General features: G+C 50.4%; 1 protein-coding gene across 1 annotated transcript in view; it reads left to right on the top strand.

Annotated features, from left to right (window-relative positions):
- The first annotated feature begins 977 nt into the window (after positions 1-977).
- Positions 978-19,391, top strand: part of adamts17 (ADAM metallopeptidase with thrombospondin type 1 motif, 17) — an 821,255-nt gene continuing 802,841 nt past the window's right edge. Inside the window, exons 1-2 of the mRNA XM_085968920.1 lie at positions 978-1,305; positions 11,642-11,801. Coding sequence (XP_085825046.1) covers positions 1,003-1,305; positions 11,642-11,801 — 463 coding nt within the window. The 5' untranslated portion in view covers positions 978-1,002. The remainder of the gene's footprint in view (positions 1,306-11,641; positions 11,802-19,391) is intronic.

The raw sequence follows: 19,391 nt of genomic DNA on the forward strand, positions 1-19,391 counted from the left end.
TCCCTTTCCTCCCCCTCCCTTTCCTCCCCCTCCCTTTCCTTCCCTTTCCCTTTCCCTCCCTTTCCCTCCCCCTCCCTTTCCCTCCCCCTCCCTCCCCTCCCTTTCCCTCCCCCTCCCTCCCCTCCCTTTCCCTCCCTCCCTCTCTCCCTCCCTCTCCCCCTCCCTTTCCTCCCCCTCCCTTTCCTCCCCCTCCCTTTCCTCCCCCTCCCTTTCCTTCCCTTTCCCTCCCTTTCCCTCCCCCTCCCTTTCCCTCCCCCTCCCTCCCCTCCCTTTCCCTCCCCCTCCCTCCCCTCCCTTTCCCTCCCCTCCCTTTCCCTCCCCTCCCTTTCCCTCCCCTCCATTTCCCTCCCTCTCCCTCTCCCTCTCTCTCCCTCCCTCCCTCTCTCTCTCCCTCTCTCTCTCCCTCTCTCTCTCCCTCTCTCCCTCCCTCCCTCTCTCCCTCCCTTTCCTCCCCATCCCTTTCCCTTTCCCTCCCTTTCCCTTTCCCTTTCCCTCCCTTTCCCTTTCCCTCCCCCTCCCCCTCCCTTTCCCTCCCCCTCCCTTTCCCTCCCCTCCCCTCCCCTCCCTTTCCCTCCCCCTCCCCTCCCTTTCCCTCCCCCTCCCCTCCCTTTCCCTCCCCCTTCCCCTCCCTCCCCCTCCCTTTCCCTCCCCCTCCCTTTCCCTCCCCCTCCCTTTCCCTCCCTTTCCCTTTCCCTCCCCTCCCTTTCCCTCCCTCTCCCTCTCTCTCCCTCTCCCTCTCTCTCCCCCTCCCTCTCCCTCCCTCCCTCTCTCTCCCTCTCTCCCTCCCTCTCTCCTCCCTCCTCTCTCCTCCCTCTCTCTCCCTCCGCCCTCGGCCCCCCCCTCCCTCCCTTCGCCCTCGGCCCCCCCTCCCTCCCTTCGCCCCCCCCCCCTTCTCCCTCGCCCTTGACCCTCCCTGACCCGGGGTGTCGGTGTGTGTGCACCTCACTAACTTGCCCTTTTTGCCCCTCTCTAGTGGCCGGTGAGCTGACAGTCCCGCGGCGGATGGCCGAGCCCCGAGGCGCGCTGGCGGGGGAAGGATGGCGGTGGCGGCGGTCGGTGCCCCCCGGGGGTGATGGAGCAGCCAGCGGGGACCAGCTCTACCTCAGCCTGCCGGCCCTCGGCACCCAGCTGGGCCTGTCCCTCCGGCGGGACTTGAGATTCCTGTCGCCGGCATTCAGCGTGGAGGAGTGGGCCGAGGGGGAGACGGCCGGCCGCCCCAGCCCTGCCCAGCAGCACTGCTTCTACAGCGGCCACGTCCTCGGCCACAGCCGCTCCTTCGCCTCGCTCAGCACCTGCAGCGGACTGGTAATGGCTTCACAACATGGGCCCCGGAGCCACTCGGCCCATCCTGTCTGTGCCAGCCCCATGGCCGAGGGCAATACTGACAAAACACCAGGCTGCACTCACCCCCTGTCAGCTAACCCCCGCTTTAACCCCTCCCGCCCCCCCCCCCCACCCAACCTGGCCTTTAACCCCTCTCTCCCCCTCCCCACCTGGCCTTTATCCCCTCTCTCCAACCCCCCACCCCCACCTGGCTTTAACCCTTCCCTCCCCCCTCCCCCGCTTTCACACCCCAACCCCCCCCTGGCTTTAACCCCCCTCTCTCCCCCTCTACCCTGGGCTAGTGGGCACCTGGTTGGCCCTTCCTCTACTCTGCTTTTTAGTTTAACTTTATTGGAGCCCAGCAGGATGAGTAGCAGCCTGACTGACATTTAATGCAGCGTGTCCGAGCCTGGCTCTGTCCTGGGGCAGATTCTGCAGTGTGGTGTCACTTTGCGATGAGGGATGAATAGTTTTGTTTCTCTGGGTTTTTTTTCGGGGGTGGGTGGGGGGTGGGGATTGCTGATCTAGTGGCGCCAGAGCCCGAATGTGATGACCTCACTGTTAAAGGACACTTTCTGCCCCAGTCTCCCCTTCTCAGTTTACACTGAGATTCGTGGAATAATCGCGAGAACGCGGGTCTAACCCAGACCGACTCTGACTGGCTGCTGTAAATAGAACTGACTGGGGAGCAAATTAGGGAGCTGGTAACAATTTACATGCCGTACGCCCTGGCAGGATGGCTTGGATTGAGTACCGGGGTTGGACTGGACCCCTGACTGGAGCTGGGTCAGGTGTGCAGACTGAGATTTGGATTGGCAGCGGGAGGGGAGCTGAGCTGGGGACTTGGCTCCTGGTCAGGAAGATGGAAAGCTGCAAGGAGACTGGAATGGGGCCTGGAATGGAGCCAGGCAGCTGAGGTGAGTCGTTTGCCCTGACACCTCGCCTCCCTTTAGAAGCTAGACAAGGGGGGTAGGTGACTGATTGATGGCGAGAGCGTCTCTCCAAGACATCCTGAGAAGTCTTCAAATCCAATCACTCCAGTTTAAAAAAAACTGTTGGAACCCCAGAGGGACTTAGTTCAGAGCCAGAAGTGAATGTGACTGACTGCAGGGTAAGGATTAATTGGAGGTTTATTGTAGAAACACGGCTACTGGGAGTCAGTCTGGATCCGGTGCCAGTTCACTCTGTGTAATTGGTTCATTTAATTTAGCCTAAATATTTCTGATTAATTTTTTCTTCCAACCGAAAGATTCCGAAGCATTTTTCTTATTAAAAGTGGACGTTGTACAATATTGTCCCGACGTTGTACAATATTGTCCCAACATTGATCGATTACACTCGTTTGTCAACGATTAATTTTTATCATAGAATCATAGAAAGTTACAGCACGGAAGGAGGCCATTTCGGCCCATCGTGTCCGCGCCAGCCAACAAAGAGCTATCCAGCCTAATCCCACTTCCCAGCTCTTGGTCCGTAGCCCTGCAGGTTAGAGAATCCCAAGTGCACATCCAAGCACTTTTTAAATGTGGTTAGGGTTCCTGCCTCTACCACCCTTTCAGGCAGTGAGTTCCAGACCCCCACAACCCTCTGGGTGAAGAAATTTCCCCTCAAATCCCCTCTAAACCTTCCACCAATTACTTTAAATCTGTGCCCCCTGGTTTTTGACCCCTCTGCTAAGGGAAATAGGTCCTTTCTCTCCACTTTATCTATGTCCCTCATAGTTTTATACACCTCAATAAGGTCTCCCCTCAGCCTCCTCTGTTCCAAGGAAAACAGGCCCAGCCTATCCAGTCTTTCCTCATAGCTAAGATTCTCGACTCCCAGCAACATCCTTGTAAATCTCCTCTGTACCCTCTCTAGTGCAATCACATCTTTCCTGTAATGTGGTGACCAGAACTGCACGCAGTACTGTAGCTGAGGCCTAACTAGTGTTTTATACAGTTCTGCTCTTGTATTCTATGCCACGGCTAATAAAGGCAAGCATTCCGTATGCCTTCTTAACCACCTTATCTACCTGTCCTGCTACCTTCAGGGATCTGTGGACATGCACTCCAAGGTCCCTTTGTTCCTCTACACTACTCAGTGTCCTACCATTTATTGTGTATTCCCTTTCCTTGTTGGCCCTCCCCAAATGCATTACCTCACACTTCTCCAGATTGAATTCCATTTGCCACTGTTCTGCCCACCTGACCAATTTATTGATATCTTCCTGCAGTCTACAGCTTCCTTCTTCAGTATCAACCACACAGCCGATTTTAGTATCACCTGCAAACTTCTTAATCATACCCCCTATATTCAAGTCTAGATCATTGATATATACCACAAAAAGCAGGGACCTAGTACTGAGCCCTGCGGAACCCCACTGGAAACAGCCTTCCAGTCACAAAAACACCCGTCAACCATTACCCTCTGCTTCCTGTCTCCGAGCCAGTTTTGAATCCAACTTGACACTTTGCCCTGGATCCCATGGGATTTTAATTTCGTGACCAGTCTGCCATGTGGAACCTTATCAAAAGCCTTGCTAAAGTCCATATACACTACATCAAACGCTCTACCCTCCTTGTTACCCCCTCAAAAAATTCAATCAAGTTTGTCAGACACGTCCTTCCCTTAACAAATCCGTGCTGACTATCCTTGATTAATCCGTGTCTTTCTAAATAAGATTTATCCTGTCCTTCAGAATTCTTTCCAGTAATTTTCCCACCACCAAGGTTAGGCTGACTGGCCTATAGTTACTCAGTCTATCCTTTTCTCCCTTTTTAAACAAGGGTACCACATTAGCAGTCCTCCAGTCCTCCGGCACCACACCTGAAGCCAGAGAGGATTGGAAAATGATGGTCAGGGCCTCTGCTATTTCCTCTTTTGCTTCGCTTAACAGCCTGGGATAAATTAAAGCTGCTAAACCCCTTAATACTTCCCCTTTCACTGTTTATTTCATCTAATATTTCACACTCCTCCCCCCGATAGCAATGTCTGCTTCGCCCCTCTCCTTTGTGAAAACAGACGCAAAGTATTCATTAAGAACCCTACCGACGTCTCCCGCCTCCACACACAGATTACCCTCATGATCTCTAATAGGCCCTACCCTTTCTTTAGTTATCCTCTTACTCTTAATATATTTATAAAACATCTTTGGGTTTTCCTTGATTTTACTTGCCAAGAATTTTTCATGCTCTCTCTTTGCTTTCCTAATATCCTTTTTAATTGCACTCCTGCACGTGCTGTACTCCTCTAAAGATTCTGGTGTGGGAATTGATGAATTCCCAACTAATAACTGAGGTCGACTCAGGCGATCAAACAAACAGGTTTTTAATGTAAAACTAAACGAGTTCAAACAGTTTGTTGAGATCGATACAGGAGAACCACGAAAACAGGTCTTTACAAGATGGAGCTTCCACAAGGACTGCCCCGGCAGTCACGTGGTTGGCGACGTGACGTCATCGCGTTTACCCGCGCTCTTAAAAGGGCCACACCCCGTACATACCAACACTATATACAACACACAGAAATGTGTAACACAATGGTACCGGCTTAGGCTGGTGTTAGAACATCGTTAAAGGGAATTATATACAGTTGCCCAGAGTCATTCAGTGGCTCCGCCCCATGCGCCCCCCCCCCCCCCCCCAGAATTCGCTTTAACGGACAAAGTCAAGCGGTGAGGGGGTCTGACGAGCCTGTCGGAACGACTCCTGTACTCCTGAGGTGGAGGCTGTTGGGCGGCTGGCGGTCTGGCGGGCGGTTGCACTTGGTCTGCTGTAACGGCGATGGGTGGCCGACCTCGTCTCGGCGGTTGTGCTGTCTCGACGAGGCGGTCGAGGTCCAGATGTGCCGGCTTTAAACGATCGACTGAAATGTGGTCCGGTTTACCACCGACATCTACCTTGAAGGTTTTGTCCCCTGCCTCCAGCACGCGGAAAGGACCAGTATATGGGGCCTTGAGCGGATCCCTATGGGCATCGTGATGAATGAAGATGTATTCGGCCTTATGCAGCTCTGGGGGAATGTGCGAACTCTGCAGCCCGTGGTGCGAAGTGGGCACCGGAGCGAAGCATCTGGCCGCCTCCTGGTGACTAGTAAGCTGGTCAGACGCGGACCATGGCTTCGTCGATTCTGGCAGGAAATCTCCCGGGACTCGCAGCGGCTGACCGTACACCAGCTCCGCTGATGAAGAGTGAAGGTCTTCTTTGGGGGCCGTGCGAAGGCCCAACAGGACCCACGGTAGCTTGTCTGCCCATCCAGCGTCCTGGAGGCTGGCCTTCGGCGGCTTTCAGTGAGCGGTGGAAACGCTCAGAGACCATTCGCCTGTGGGTGGTAGGCTGTGCTGCGGTGTAATTTGACACCGAGTCCTTGGGCCACTGCGTTCCAGAGCTCGGAGGAAAACTGCGGTCCTCTGTCGGAAGAAATATCTGCGGGCACTCCGAAACGGGCGACCCAGGTGGAAATGAACCCACTGGCCACGTCCGCCAAAGTAGTGGATGACAGGGGAACTGCCTCCGGCCATCTGGTGGTGCGATCAACCATGGTCAGGATGTGTGAAAAACCATGGGAGGGTGGGAGTGGTCCTACCAGGTCCACATTGACATGGTCAAAGCGTCGCTCCGGAACCGTAAAGGTGGCCAACGGAGCTTTGATGTGATGCTGCACTTTGGCCTTCTGGCATACCACACAGGTGGTGGCCCAGTCGCGGACATCCTTGTGCATGCCGTGCCAGACGAATTTCGCTGACATCAGCTTCTGCGAGGCCTTCATCCCTGGGTGTGACAAACCATGTATGGCGTCGAACACTTTACGGCGCCAGACGACAGGCACGACTGGGCGAGGGTCCCGTACGGAGACGTCACACAACCTGCCGACTGGAACTTGACGTCGGCCAACCGGAGGCCAGTGACGGTTGTTCTGCAGGCTTGGACTTCTGGGTCTGAGGCTTGGTCCGCTGCCATGAGGGCGTAATCGATGCCCAAATGAACTGTATTGACGGTCGCGCGGGAGAGGCAGTCTGCCACCAGGTTGTCCTTACCGGCCACATGCTGTATATCCGTGGTGAATTCGGATATGTAGGTCAGTTGACGTTGCTGTTGGGATGACCACGGTTCGGCGGTCTTGGCCATGGCAAAAGTGAGTGGCTTATGGTCCACAAAGGCGGTGAATGGACGTCCTTCCAAGAGGAAGCGAAAATGGCGGATGGCCAGAAAGAGGGCGAGTAACTCCCGGTCGAACGTGCTATACGCTCGCTCGTTCCGCCGTAGTTGACGGCTGAAGAACGCCAACGGCTGCCATGTCCCATTCACCCACTGCCCTAGTACGGCGCCGATTGCGTAGTCTGACGCGTCGGTGGTGAGGGCGATAGTGGCTCCTGGCCACTGGTGCGCCAGCATGGTTGCGTTGGCCAAAGTGCTTTTGGTGTCTGCGAACGCGCGGGCCATGTCATCAGTCCAGTCCGCCGGGTTCTTGCCAGTCTTGCCCCCTGAGGGTCTCGTACAGGGGCTGTATGAGTAGTGCTGCCTTAGGCACGAAACGGTGGTAAAAGTTTACCATGCCTAGGAATTCCTGCAGGGCCTTAATGTTTTGCGGGCGTGGAAAAGATATCACCGCCTCTTCCTTCGCTTGTAGAGGAACCGCTCCCTCTGCGGTGATGCGATGCCCCAGGAAATCAATTTGTCGCAGGCCAAACTGACACTTGGCCGGGTTGATAATCAGGCCGTGTTGGCTGAGGCATCGAAACATGGTGTGTAGGTGGCCGATATGTTCCTCTTTAGTGGAACTGGCGATTAGAATGTCGTCCAGATAGACAAAGATGAACTTGAGGTCCCACAGCACGGAGTCCATCAGGCGTTGGAAAGCTTGGGCGGCGTTCTTTAACCCAAACGGCATTTGCAGAAACTCGAAGAGGCCAAATGGGGTGATGACTGCGGTCTTCTGGACGTCCTGTGGGTGCACCGGGACCTGGTGGTAGCCCCGTACGAGGTCGACTTTAGAGAAGACGGTGCTCCATGCCAAATGTGCAGAGAAACTGGATGTGGGGAATCGGGTACCGATCAGGAGTGGTGGTGTCGTTCAGGCATCGATAGTCGCCATCCGCCGCCAGGCTTCGGAACGATATGCAGGGGTGAAGACCAGGGACTATTCGACCGGCGAATAATCCCTAACCGTTCCATGGTCGCGAACTCCGCCTTTGCGACCGCCAGGTTCCAGGCGCCGGGCTTGTGCGTAGACCAGGGGGCCGTTGGTGGTGATGTGGTGTTCCACACCATGTTTCGTGGCTGTGGAGGAGAACGTGGGTCTCGTCAGGTCGGGAAATTCGGCGAGCAGACGAGCGAACTCGTCAGGAGTTGGGAAAGCACAGGCGACGGTGCGCGACGTAGTGTTACTGCAGTAACGAGGGATAGAATTGAAAGTTGCCGCCTTGATCAACCGGCGGTTCTTCACGCCGACCAGGAGGCTGTTGGCGCACAGGAAATCCGCGCCTAGAATGGGTTGAGAAACCTTGGCCGTAACAAACTCCCAGTGAAAACGTTGTCCCCCGAAACACACCTCCACTTGCCGTCTGCTGAAAGTCCGAATCGCTCCGCCATTGGCCGCTTCAAGGGCGAGGCCGTGCTTCCCTGCCTGTACATTGAGGGCGGACGCGGGCAAAATGCTGCACTGCGCTCCGGTGTCACACAAAATGACGGCCGGAGAGCGTATCGGTGATGAAAAGCAACTTGCCCGCGTTGCCGATCGCCATGGCGGCCGCAGGGCGCCTGTTAGACCCGCTCCTCAGAAGTCGCAGTTTTTTTGGGGGGGATAGCTGCAGGGAGGGCGGCAACCTCTTGCCTTCGCGCCGAACCGCACGTGGTAGAAACACAGCCCAGCAGGCTGACAAGCTGGGGCGGCGTCCGTGGGGGTTGGGCGCCTCGTGGCGGTGCAGTACTGCTGCGTTACCGCGGAAATTTTGTCCGCCTCTGCCGCGAGTGCCACGCAGTCTTCTACCTCGGATCTGGCCAGTGCAGCTTGCACCTGCTGAGGAATAGTTCCCGGAAAAGGAAGCATTCCGGTTTGGAGCCCAGGAGTGTGAGCAGTTGGTTCATCAACTCCGAAGGCTTGGAGTCCCCGAGCCCGGGCATAGCGAGCAGTTGACGGGCGCGCTCCAGTTTAGTGAGGCCGATGACTTGTAGCAACCGCGCCTTGATGTCATGCTTGCGCTCCGTTGGAGTGTTCTCGAGGAGGCTGATGATCCGCGAGGCGGTAGAGCTGTGTAGTGCGGAGACCACATAGAGATATTTAGTCTGATCCGCAACGATGTCTCGGCGAACTGGGCTTCGACCTGGATGAACCACGAGGTCGCTTGCTGCTCCCAGAACTGCGGTAGCTTCAACGAAACGGCGTTGGCCTCCATGTTGTGTTCTTTTAGCGAAAAACGTTCACAAAAGACGGGGTCACCAATGTGGGAATTGACGAATTCCCAACTAATAACTGAGGTCGACTCAGGCGATCAAACAAACAGGTTTTTAATGTAAAACTAAACGAGTTCAAACAGTTTGTTGAGATCGATACAGGAGAACCACGAAAACAGGTCTTAACAAGATGGAGCTTCCACGAGGACTGCCCCGGCAGTCACGTGGTTGGCGATGTGACATCATCGCGTCTTCCCACGCTCTTAAAGGGGCCACGCCCCGTACATACCAACACTATATACAACACACAGAAATGTCTAACACAATGGTACCGGCTTAGGCTGGTGTTAGAACATCGTTAAAGGGAATTATATACAGTTGCCTAGGGTCATTCAGTGGCTCTGCCACACTGGAGTATTTAGCCCTCGGTATCTGTCATACGCCTCCCTTTTTTTCTTTATCCTACCCTGAATGTCCCTAGACACCCAGGGGGCTCTAGATTTGTTAGTCCCACCTTTTTTCTTTAAGGGCACATGTTTGGTCTGAACCCTCCGGATCTCCTCCTTGAATGCCTCCCACTGCTCTGACACTGTTTCCAGTCCACTATGGCTAAATCCCCTCTGATCTTAGCAAAATTTGCTTTTCCCCAATTTAGAATTTTTATTCCTGGTCTATCCTTGTCCTTTTCCATAACTACCTTAAATCTAACAGAATTATGGTCACGAGCACCAAAATGCTCCCCCACTGATGCGCCTTCTACCTGCCCAGCTTCATTCCCTAAAACTAAGTCCAGAACCGCCCCCTCCCTTGCTAGGTTGAATCTTTTAATGAATCCCAATTGTTTTAAAGGAGAATAATCAATTTTGTGAAATGGAGCAACTTGCTGTAAACCCTCCGTTCCGAGGCTGCGACACTCGGGCCCGGGGAGAGTCTGCAAGTACAAACTTTTGCAAGGTAGTTTCCACCCTCTTGTTCCCCAGTGATTGAAGCATGTTATAGGGAGACAGTCGGTACCAGAATGACTAGCCTACAGTCTGCACATGGATGTCTTGCAAGGTATTTCGCCATGTGTGACCACTTCTCAGTCAAACATAATAGCAGAATTAGTTACATAACAACAAAGCAGGCTGCCAGGAAAATTCACGCTGTTCAGAAGGTGCTTCATTGAAATCCAAATACTGGCGAATCACCCCACATCCAGCGGTGCTGTTCACTGTTGTAAAGATACAACCAGCAGATATTCCTGTTGATAAACAGATGTATTTTTGTGGACAGATGGGCCAGCTGTTTGCCGAAAGGGTTAATCGAGGTCACCGCTCCCCTCTGAGCGGAAGCACATCATTCCACATGGCAGCGTCACATTATGGGTTAAGAGAAGAGCACAAGGAATTGCATCTGGTTTGGTTTCCTGCAACTTGCGATTCAGGCAGCATTAGTTCAACTTTAACTGTGAGATGCCCAGTTTTAATAAGTAAAATGCCCCGGAACCTTTGAAAGAAGAAAAAAATAATTATGCAGATGTTTTATTCACTTTTGCAACAGTTCCCACAGAAGATGAATGCTGTACTTGCAATTTATTTAAAACGTTAACCCATTGATAACTGAAGTAACATCTCTGCAACATTTTTTTAAAAAGCTGCAGAGTTGAAATTTCATCAGACTATATTAAAATAGTTTTCTTCACATTTGTAAAGCAACAGCAATGACAATCTAATAGTACAGCCATGCATTCCTTATACATGGGCACTTTGAGAGGTTTTAAAAGGCTCTGAAGATGATCAGTTATTGAAAAGGTTATGACGTTATGACTGATGGATGGCACTGAAGGAATGCACGAGGATGAAGACTTGCAGCAGATAGAGGGGGACGCAGGAAGCCTAATTTCCCATCAACTATATTCACTTTAAACTTGTCTTTATACATGGGATTATAAACTCTCAGCATTCTGATCAATCGCCGCGCAATTCTCAATTTGCACTGGAGGTTCAATGAGCTGACTGCCCTGTGTATGTGCCCTTAGCCAGAAGCAACAACTTGTATTTATATAACACCTTTAACATCATAAAACATTCCAAGGTGCTTCGCAGGAGCGTTGTCAGATTAAAATTTGACACCGAGCCACATAGTGATATTAGGGCAGGTGACCAAAAGCTTGGTCAAAGAGGTAGGTTTTAAGGAGCGTCTTAAAGGAGGAGAGAGAGGCGGAGAGGTTTAAAGTATAATGTTTCCATAGCTATTGAGTGTCCATTGTCCAAGTTCAGTGTTTCGGAGTGGGAGGGAATGAGTTAAAGGAAAAAAAGAAAGACTTCCATTCCTATAGCGCCTTTCACGACCTCGGGACATCGCAAAACGCTTTACAGCCAATGAAGTACATTTGAAGTGTAGTCACTGTTGTAATGTGGGAAACACGGCAGCCAATTTAGGCACAGCAAGCTCCCACAAACAGCAATGTGATAATGACCAGATAATCTGTTGGTTGAGGGATAAATATTGTCCCCAGGACAGCGGGGATAACTCACCTCTCTTCAAAACAGTGCCATGGGATCTTTTACATCCACCTGAGAGAGCAGACGGGGCCTCGGTTTAATGTCTAATCTGTGCAGCACGCCCTCAGCACTGCACTGGGAGTGTCAGCCTAGATTTTTGTACTCAAGTCTCTGGAGTGGGGCTTGAACCCACAACCTTCTGACTCCGAGGTGTCACTGAGCCATGGCTGACACTTGTTGAGTGCCGTGCACGCACCATTTTTGTAACAGTATCCAGATATGCTTTCCTCTGTATCGAGGCTCTCCTCTTCTATGCTCTTGATCCTTGTGGCTCAAGTCCATGGGAGGATGTAACGAGATGACACTTGGCACAGGGATTGGTTAAAATATAAGATGGATAAATATAAGGCACTTTTCCTAATCAATGAAAACAGCTTTGAAATGTTTCATTTTTTTCAGTTTGGGTATATCCAGATTGGGGATGATCTGTTGTCAATAGAACCTGTAAATAAAATTAACTCGTCGTTCATTGGAGAAGTTCACCAGATCTACAGGCACAAACGCTCCCCCGCATCAAAGAAGAATCGCCTCCTCCATGACTTCTGCAAAGTGATCAAAGGTAATCTTCCTTTTTCAAAGTCGATGCAAAGTGGGCACGGTGCGTGTGAACAGCTGGGCTATAAATTTACATTTTCCGAATCGAGAGCAGCGTGAAGGACTGTAGCCGGCACCAGCATGTGTTGGAAAATCCCGGACATGCTCCCAGAATGTACTGGGGGGAATGACTCTCCGGAGTTCAGATAAAGACCTGGATGGAGATTTTCCACTTCAGTTCTCCGGGCGCACTTATTGACTGTGTGTGGGGAAATTTAGGGTTGGGAAATGGCGGCCTTGAGTTTGGAATTTCCTATTTGTGTTTCCACCCTGCACCAGCAGCTCTGAGGTGGAAAATCCGCATCATTTCACTTATGTTTACCTAAAAGGAGAAAATGGACATTTGTTTTCCTGCTGCCAATCTGAAAAAGATCCGTTTATCCCTACTCTCTGTTTTCTGTCCATTAACCAATCCTCTATATTACCCCTAACCCCTAACCCCATGAACCCTTGCATAACAATCTTTTTTTTTATGTGGCAACTTATCAAATGCCTTCTGGAAATCCAAATACAGGAAACTCTCGTTTAAACGGCACCTAAATATCCGAAATTCTCTATTAACCGGCAAAATTCATACTCTGAAAACACCTCAATAACCGGAAATGTTGCCGAGTCCGAGTCTCCCGCAGTGGCCGAGTTAGTCAGTGTGGGTAGTTCTCCAAACTGCCACTACTCGGCTTCATGACACTGTCAGAAGTCCAAACACCTCAATAACAGGAGTCTGACTCTTTGTTTGTTAAAAATAGCCTCGGTAGATAACCCTCTCCGTCATCCGGAATTTTTAATCAACCGGCACCATCCCGGTCCCGTCGGTACCGGATACCAAAGAGTTTCCTATACACTACATCCACTGGTTCCCCTTTATCTACCCTGCTAGTTACATCCTCAAAAAACACTAATAAATTTGTTAAACATGATTTCCCTTTCATAAAACCACATTGACTCTGGCTAATCATGTTATGATTTTCTAAGTGACCTGATACCACTTCTTTAAGAATGGATTCCAGCATTTTCCTGACGACTGATGTCAGGCTAACTGGTCTGTAGTTCCTGTTTTCTCTCTCCCTCCTTTCTTGAATAACGGGGTTACATTTACTACCTTCTAATCTGCTGGGACCGTTCTAGAATCTAGGGAATTTTGGAAGATCATTGGCCTTGAATATAAGGTTGTTTGACATTCTACTTGTTTATGATATTGCAAAAACAATAAGTAAAATGGAAAAAGGTTTATAGTATTCAGTTTATTTCACAATCTGTTCCTACCCCAACCCTTCACTCATAGAAACATAGAAACATAGAAGGTAGGAGCAGGAGTAGGCCATTCGGCCCCTCGAGCCTGCTCCGCCATTCAATGAGATCATGGCTGATCATCCAAATTCAGTACTTTCTCCTCCTTTGAGCGTCTCGCTGTGTTCCACCCCTCTCACCTCTCATTTAAAATTCTAATTCTCTACCGCCCACCCAAGTACCATAAAAATGTTACCACAGATATCTTCACTGCTTTTCTCCCTCAGCCTCTGCACTGAGTGACTTCTTATCCTCGGTGATTTCAACCTCCATCTCAATTCTTCATGCTCTCTCTCCTCTGTGTTCACTCTTCAACCTTCCTACTCTCCTGCTGCCGTCCCAGGCATGACTCCCTCTTGGATAAGCCCACAGCTTCCCTCTGTGCCTCTCTTCGCATCTTCCGAAGGGCCCATCGAGGCGCTCGCCACTGCCTCCTCACGAGCAGTAACCCCAACTGTCCCATCCTACTCTCTCGCCGAGCTTCCTGCCCAGCGGGCTCGCTGGGGGCTAATCTTGCCAATCTCCTCCCTGTCCAACTCACCCCTCCCAGTGCAGACTATGTGGACTCTTGACAGTGGGTCAGCTATCACCGCCCCTCTCCGCATCTCTCTCCAGAATGTCTGTTCACTTGTGAACAAGGCTCTTGCCATCCATGAGCTTATCGTGGATGATTGCATCGACATCATGGCCTTGACAGAAACCTGGCTGAGGGGTGATGACACCTTCCCCCTAAATCAAGCCTCCCACTTGGCTGTACCTTCCACCTCATGCCCCGCCTAGACCGTGGCGGTGGCGGTGTGGCTCTCATCACCAAATCATACCTTGACCTGTCGCCCGACGCCTCTGGAACTTTCTCCTCCAATGAGCGTCTCGCTGTGTTCCACCCCTCTCATCTCTCATTTAAAATTCTAATTCTCTACCGCCCACCCAAGTACCATAAAAATTTTACCACAGATATCCTCACTGCTTTCCTCCCTCAGCCTCTGCACTGAGTGACTTATCCTCGGTGATTTCAACCTCCATTTCAATTCATCATGCTCTCTCTCCTCTGTGTTCACTAGCTTCCTATCCTCCCTTAATCTCTCCCTACATGTAAACTCCCCAACCCATATTCACGGCCACCCCCTTGATCTTGCCATCTCTCGTGGCATTGCTACTCCTATCGTGCCAATTGCAGATAAGGCCATCTCTGACCACTTCCACGTATCGCTCTCCACCCACATTCCCCTCTTCCCTCCCTTCTCCCCCCCCCCCCAAAATAACCCCTACTTTCTTCTGCCCCTGGAAAAAAACTCTCTCCCAGCTCACTTACAACTGCACTTACGAAATCCCAAATGTCCAGCCTTTGGCCCTCCATTCACCATGACATTTCGGCAGCCAATAATCTGCTAACCACATCCTCACCACCACCTTTGCCCTAGCTCCTATTAAAACCATTACACTCTCTCTCTCCCTGGCCGCTCCCTTAAGTCCAAGGGACGCAGACTTGAATGGATATGGCGGACAACTGGTTTAGCCATTCACCGCCAGATCTGGCTGGACCACATAAAGCATTATCGGGTCCTGCTCTCGTCCGCCAAAGCTGCTCACTATTCCAGGCTCATTCTGGAATGCAAAGACAACCCCCGGCTTCTTTTCTCTACTGCTAACCGTCGTCTTATACCCCTCTCCCCTGTCTCTTCCACCCTCACCTCCAACATCATGTGTGAGGAGCTCATGGACTTCTTTGTCTCTAAGATTGAGACCATCCGATCAGCTGCCTCTGCCACTTCCCTTCCTTTAAGGTTCCCCCCTTCCCTAGCCCTGAACTCACATCTTTCTCCAGTTTCTCACCGATCTCCCCGTGCTCATCTTGTCCATGAGACCCACTTTGTGCTCCCTCGACCCTATTCTCGCTAAACTGCTGACCACCCAACTTCCTTTTCTGGCTCCCATGTTAGCTGACATTGTTAACGGTTCGCTCTCCTCAGGTACTGTCCCCCTCTCCCTCAAATCTGCTGTCATCACCCCTCTCCACAAAACCAGCCCTTGACCCCTCCGTCCTTGCAAACAACCTGCCTTTCCTCTCCAAAATCCTTGACCATGTTGTCACCTCCCAAATCCGTGCCCATCTTTCCCAGAACTCCATGTTTCAATCCCTCCAATCAGGTTTCTGCCCCACCACAGTACCGAAATGGCTCTCTTCAAAGTCACAAATGACATTCTTTGTGACTGACAAAGGTAAACTATCCCTCCTTGTCCTTCTCGACCTGTCTGCAGCCTTTGACACGGTTGACCACTACATCCTTCTCCAGCATCTCTCTGCTGTCGTCCTGCTGGGTGGGACTGCACTCGTCTGGTTCCATTCTGATCTAGCTAATTGAAGCCAGAGAATCACCTGCAACAGCTTCTCTTCCCACTCCCGCATCGTTACCTTTGGTGTCCCCCAAGGATCAATCCTTGGCCCCCTCCTATTTCTCATCTATATGCTGCCCCTCGGCTACATCATCCGAAAACACAGTGTTAGTTTCCACATGTACGCTGACGACACCCAGCTCTACCTCACTACCTCTTCTCTCCACCCCTCCACGGTCTCTAAATTGTCAGACTGCTTGTCCGACATCCAGTTCTGGATGAGCAGAAGTTTTCTCCAATTAAATATTGGGAAGACCGAAGCCATTGTTTTCAGTCCCCGCCACAAACTCCGTTCCCGAGCCACTGACTCCATCCCTCTCCCTAACATCTGTCTGAGGCTGAACCACACTGTTCGCAACCTTGGTGTCATATTTGACCCTGAAATGAGCTTCCGACCACATATCCGCAGCATAACTAAGACCGCCTACTTCCACCTCCGTAACATCGCCCCTGACTCAGCTCATCTGCTGAAACCCTCATCCATGCCTTTGTTACCTCTAGACTTGATTATTCCAACACACTCCTGGCTGGCCTCCCACATTCTACCCTACGTAAACTTGAGGTCATCCAAAACTCGGCTGCCCGTGTCCTAACCCGCACCAAGTCCCGTTCACCCATCACCCCTGCGCTCGCTGACCTACATTGGCTCCCGGTTAAGCAACGCCTCGATTTTAAAATTCTCATCCTTGTTTTCAAATCCCTCCACGGCCTCGCCCCTCCCTATCTCTGTAATCTCCTCCAGCCCCAGAAACACCCTAACCCCCAAAAAGATTTCTGCGCTCCTCTAATTCTGCCCTCTTGAGCATCCCTGATTTTAATCGCTGTACCATTGGTGGCCGTGCCTTCAGCTGCCTGGGCCCTAAGCTCTGGAAATCCCTCTCTAGACCTCTCTACCTCTCTCTTCTTCTTTAAGATGATCCTTAAAACCTACCTCTTTGACCAAGCTTTTGGTCATCTGCCCTAATTTCCCCTTGTGTGACTGTCAAATTTTGTTTTATAACACTCCTGTGAAATGTCTTGGGATGTTTTACTAAGTTAAAGGCGCTATATAAATACAAGTTGTTTTTGTTAAAGATCTAAAGAATGAGGGGTCACAGTCTTGGGATACGGGGTAGGACATTTAGGACTGAGATGAGGAGAAATTTCTTCACTCGGTGGTGCATCTGTGGAATTCTCTGCCACAGAAGGCTGTGGAGGCCAAGTCACTGAATATATTTAAGAAGGAGATAGATAGATTTCTAGACACAAAAGGCATCACGGGGTATATGGGGAGAGAGCGGGAATATGGTATTGAGATAGAGGATCAGCCATGATCATATTGAATAGTGGAGCAGGCTCAAATGGCAGACTCCTGCTCTTATTTCTCGGTAGAATTATTAGATTTCCTGCCCGTGATCACTTGCTGGAAATGTATGTTGGGTGACAATATGATGCAGCTTTCATGATTCATCCATATGGCTAATTAATCTGGCTGTACTTGCTTGTGAAATTTGGTTGAGGTGTTTGTACCTCTGGAACCACACTCCAGAACCACTGCATTCAGGTGCAAGGTGAGGTTACACTCGCTGCTGTTACAGGGAATGCACTGAGCTTCCTCAGTTCTTCCATCCCTCCAATGTGTCCCAAGCCGTGCCATTGAACGTGTTAGATTACAGTGATTGGCAATCATTAGTGTGTGTCTGTGAGCAGACTGTGGGGATCATTTTACCAGTGCGCACTTCTGACAGGGAGCCTTGCCCACTGGGAGTGTATATTGGGGGAGTGCGTCCTGCCGTTTCATGATCTGCGCTCCCGTCAAACGGGGCAACCCTTGGAGTGGCCATTTGATAAAGGTGCTCCTTGTGCGTAGACTGGAGGGCTGACTCACCAATTGGGTGCTCTCAGTGGGGAATGGTACTAGCTGGGAGCGCTGGTCAGGAAATCTTGGGCCTGCAGTCCCCAACTTTCCTTCCAGATAATCAAATTCTGAGGCCCACAATTTCCTGACACTGCTCCCTGATCCTCCGCAGGAGTGTGCGATTGTGCGTGAACTGGGGTAAACAATTTTATTCAGTGCCACATCCTTTGAGGACAACACAATACTTTCACCAGAATATTTGTTTTTATTTAAACTGGGCTGAACGGTCATGTACCACCGCCCCACCCCCCCAGTGCCAGTACTCACTGTCTGCACTGACACACAAGCAATAATTGAGGCAAATAGCATAGACGCATTTAAGAGGAAGCTGGATAAACACATGATGGAGAAAGGAATCGAAGGATATGCTGATGGGGTGAGATGCAGAGGGAAGGCATGCTTGGAGCATAAACGCCAGCCGCCAAATGGTCTGTTTCCGTGCTGTAGACTCTACAAGTTGTTTAATTCCTTTCTCTCTTGATCAATGCATTTCTGTAATTCCTTAGCTCTAGTTCTGTTGTGTTTTGCCCCTCCTACTGTATAATTTTTTCACTTGATATTGTGTACTGGAACTATACTGGAGAGCAATCGAGAATGGGATATTTCTGATACAATAAGTGTGCAGAAGACAAGGGATTAATCACTGACGTCCTTCAGGACCGGACCTTGCCCGATTATCCTTTGCATATTCCATTTTGCTACTGTTAACTTGGGCTTCTATCCAGGTTATTTGATTTAGTCTCTCTCAGACAGTAAATGAGCAGTGGAATTAATACGATAGCAGAGAAGGGTGTTTGTGAGAATAGTTATTGCAACGATTGTTTAAGCTGCTGACTGTTCGGGGTGGGGGCCTTGAAGAAAGTCAGCTGTTTCTTGCATTTAATTCAAACTGGATCCTGCTCTCAGCGCCTGGAAAAATGCTTGTCTGATCTTTGTGTTTTCCTGATTTTTGGCAATTGAGCTTTTCCAGCTCGCGTTAGCTGTGTATTAAAATATCTACGGCAGCAAGTAATGGATACCCTCTGAAGCCAGCAAGACGCTGGGCTTTCTGGTATAGCATGCAGTTGGTTTGATGATTATGACAAATACAGAACTGTTTTAACAATTAAAGATTTTGGAAAGCTGAAATGTGAAAATGCTGCCCTTGAATCTGTAACTGCAACATCGGTGCGTATTATAAATTGGATCAGCTGTAGATACCTTAGGTTTAGTAGCGTCAGTTGTTCCTGTAAATGGTCCGCGTGTCTTTCTTTTATGGGGGTTGATTCCCACTACCGAATCTCTGTATGGTCGTTCAACCCGGGGGTGTAACATCAGCACCCGCTTGTGACTTGAACCAAATATTTGTGTGGTTTGCAAGTGTGCTTCAATCCCTCTGAAGGCAGACTGAGCACTCAGTTAGACTAGGCCTAATGTCAATCAATATGCTGCTTTAGTTCACAGTCAGGTGAACATACAGAACAGGCATTGTGATCTGACTCACTTAATTCAAACCCTACAACTTATCTTTGTGTAATAATACAAAATAAAGAATATGCCATACTTCCCCACATCAGCGGATCATTTGACTTGTCGGAATGCCATCCTTCTGGCTGCATCTCTCCGTGTCTCTCTTTTATCTCTTGCTGTTCACAGCCAGAATAGGAAATCTGCCAGACCTGCTCCGTGCCTGAGACCAGTGACTCTCTAACACGTGCCAGTCATTTATCAATTACTGAGACTGGCTAACCAACTGCTAACCCACAGTCCAACGGCAACAATTTGCATTTATATAGCTCCTTTAACATAGTAAAACATCCCAAGACGCTTCACAGGAGTGCTATCAAACAAAATTTGACACAAAAGCTTGGTCAAAGAGGTAAAAGGTAGGTTTTAAGGAGCATCTTAAAGGAGGCGATGGAGAGAGGCAGAGGTGTTTAGGGAGGCAATTCCAGAGCTTAGGGCCTAAGAGATTAGCGTGCAAAATTAAGGCACATG

The sequence above is a fragment of the Somniosus microcephalus genome, chromosome 27, assembly GCF_052327205.1.
Source record: "Somniosus microcephalus isolate GS21.2 chromosome 27, FLI_Smic_1.0, whole genome shotgun sequence".
Taxonomy (NCBI): domain Eukaryota; kingdom Metazoa; phylum Chordata; class Chondrichthyes; order Squaliformes; family Somniosidae; genus Somniosus; species Somniosus microcephalus.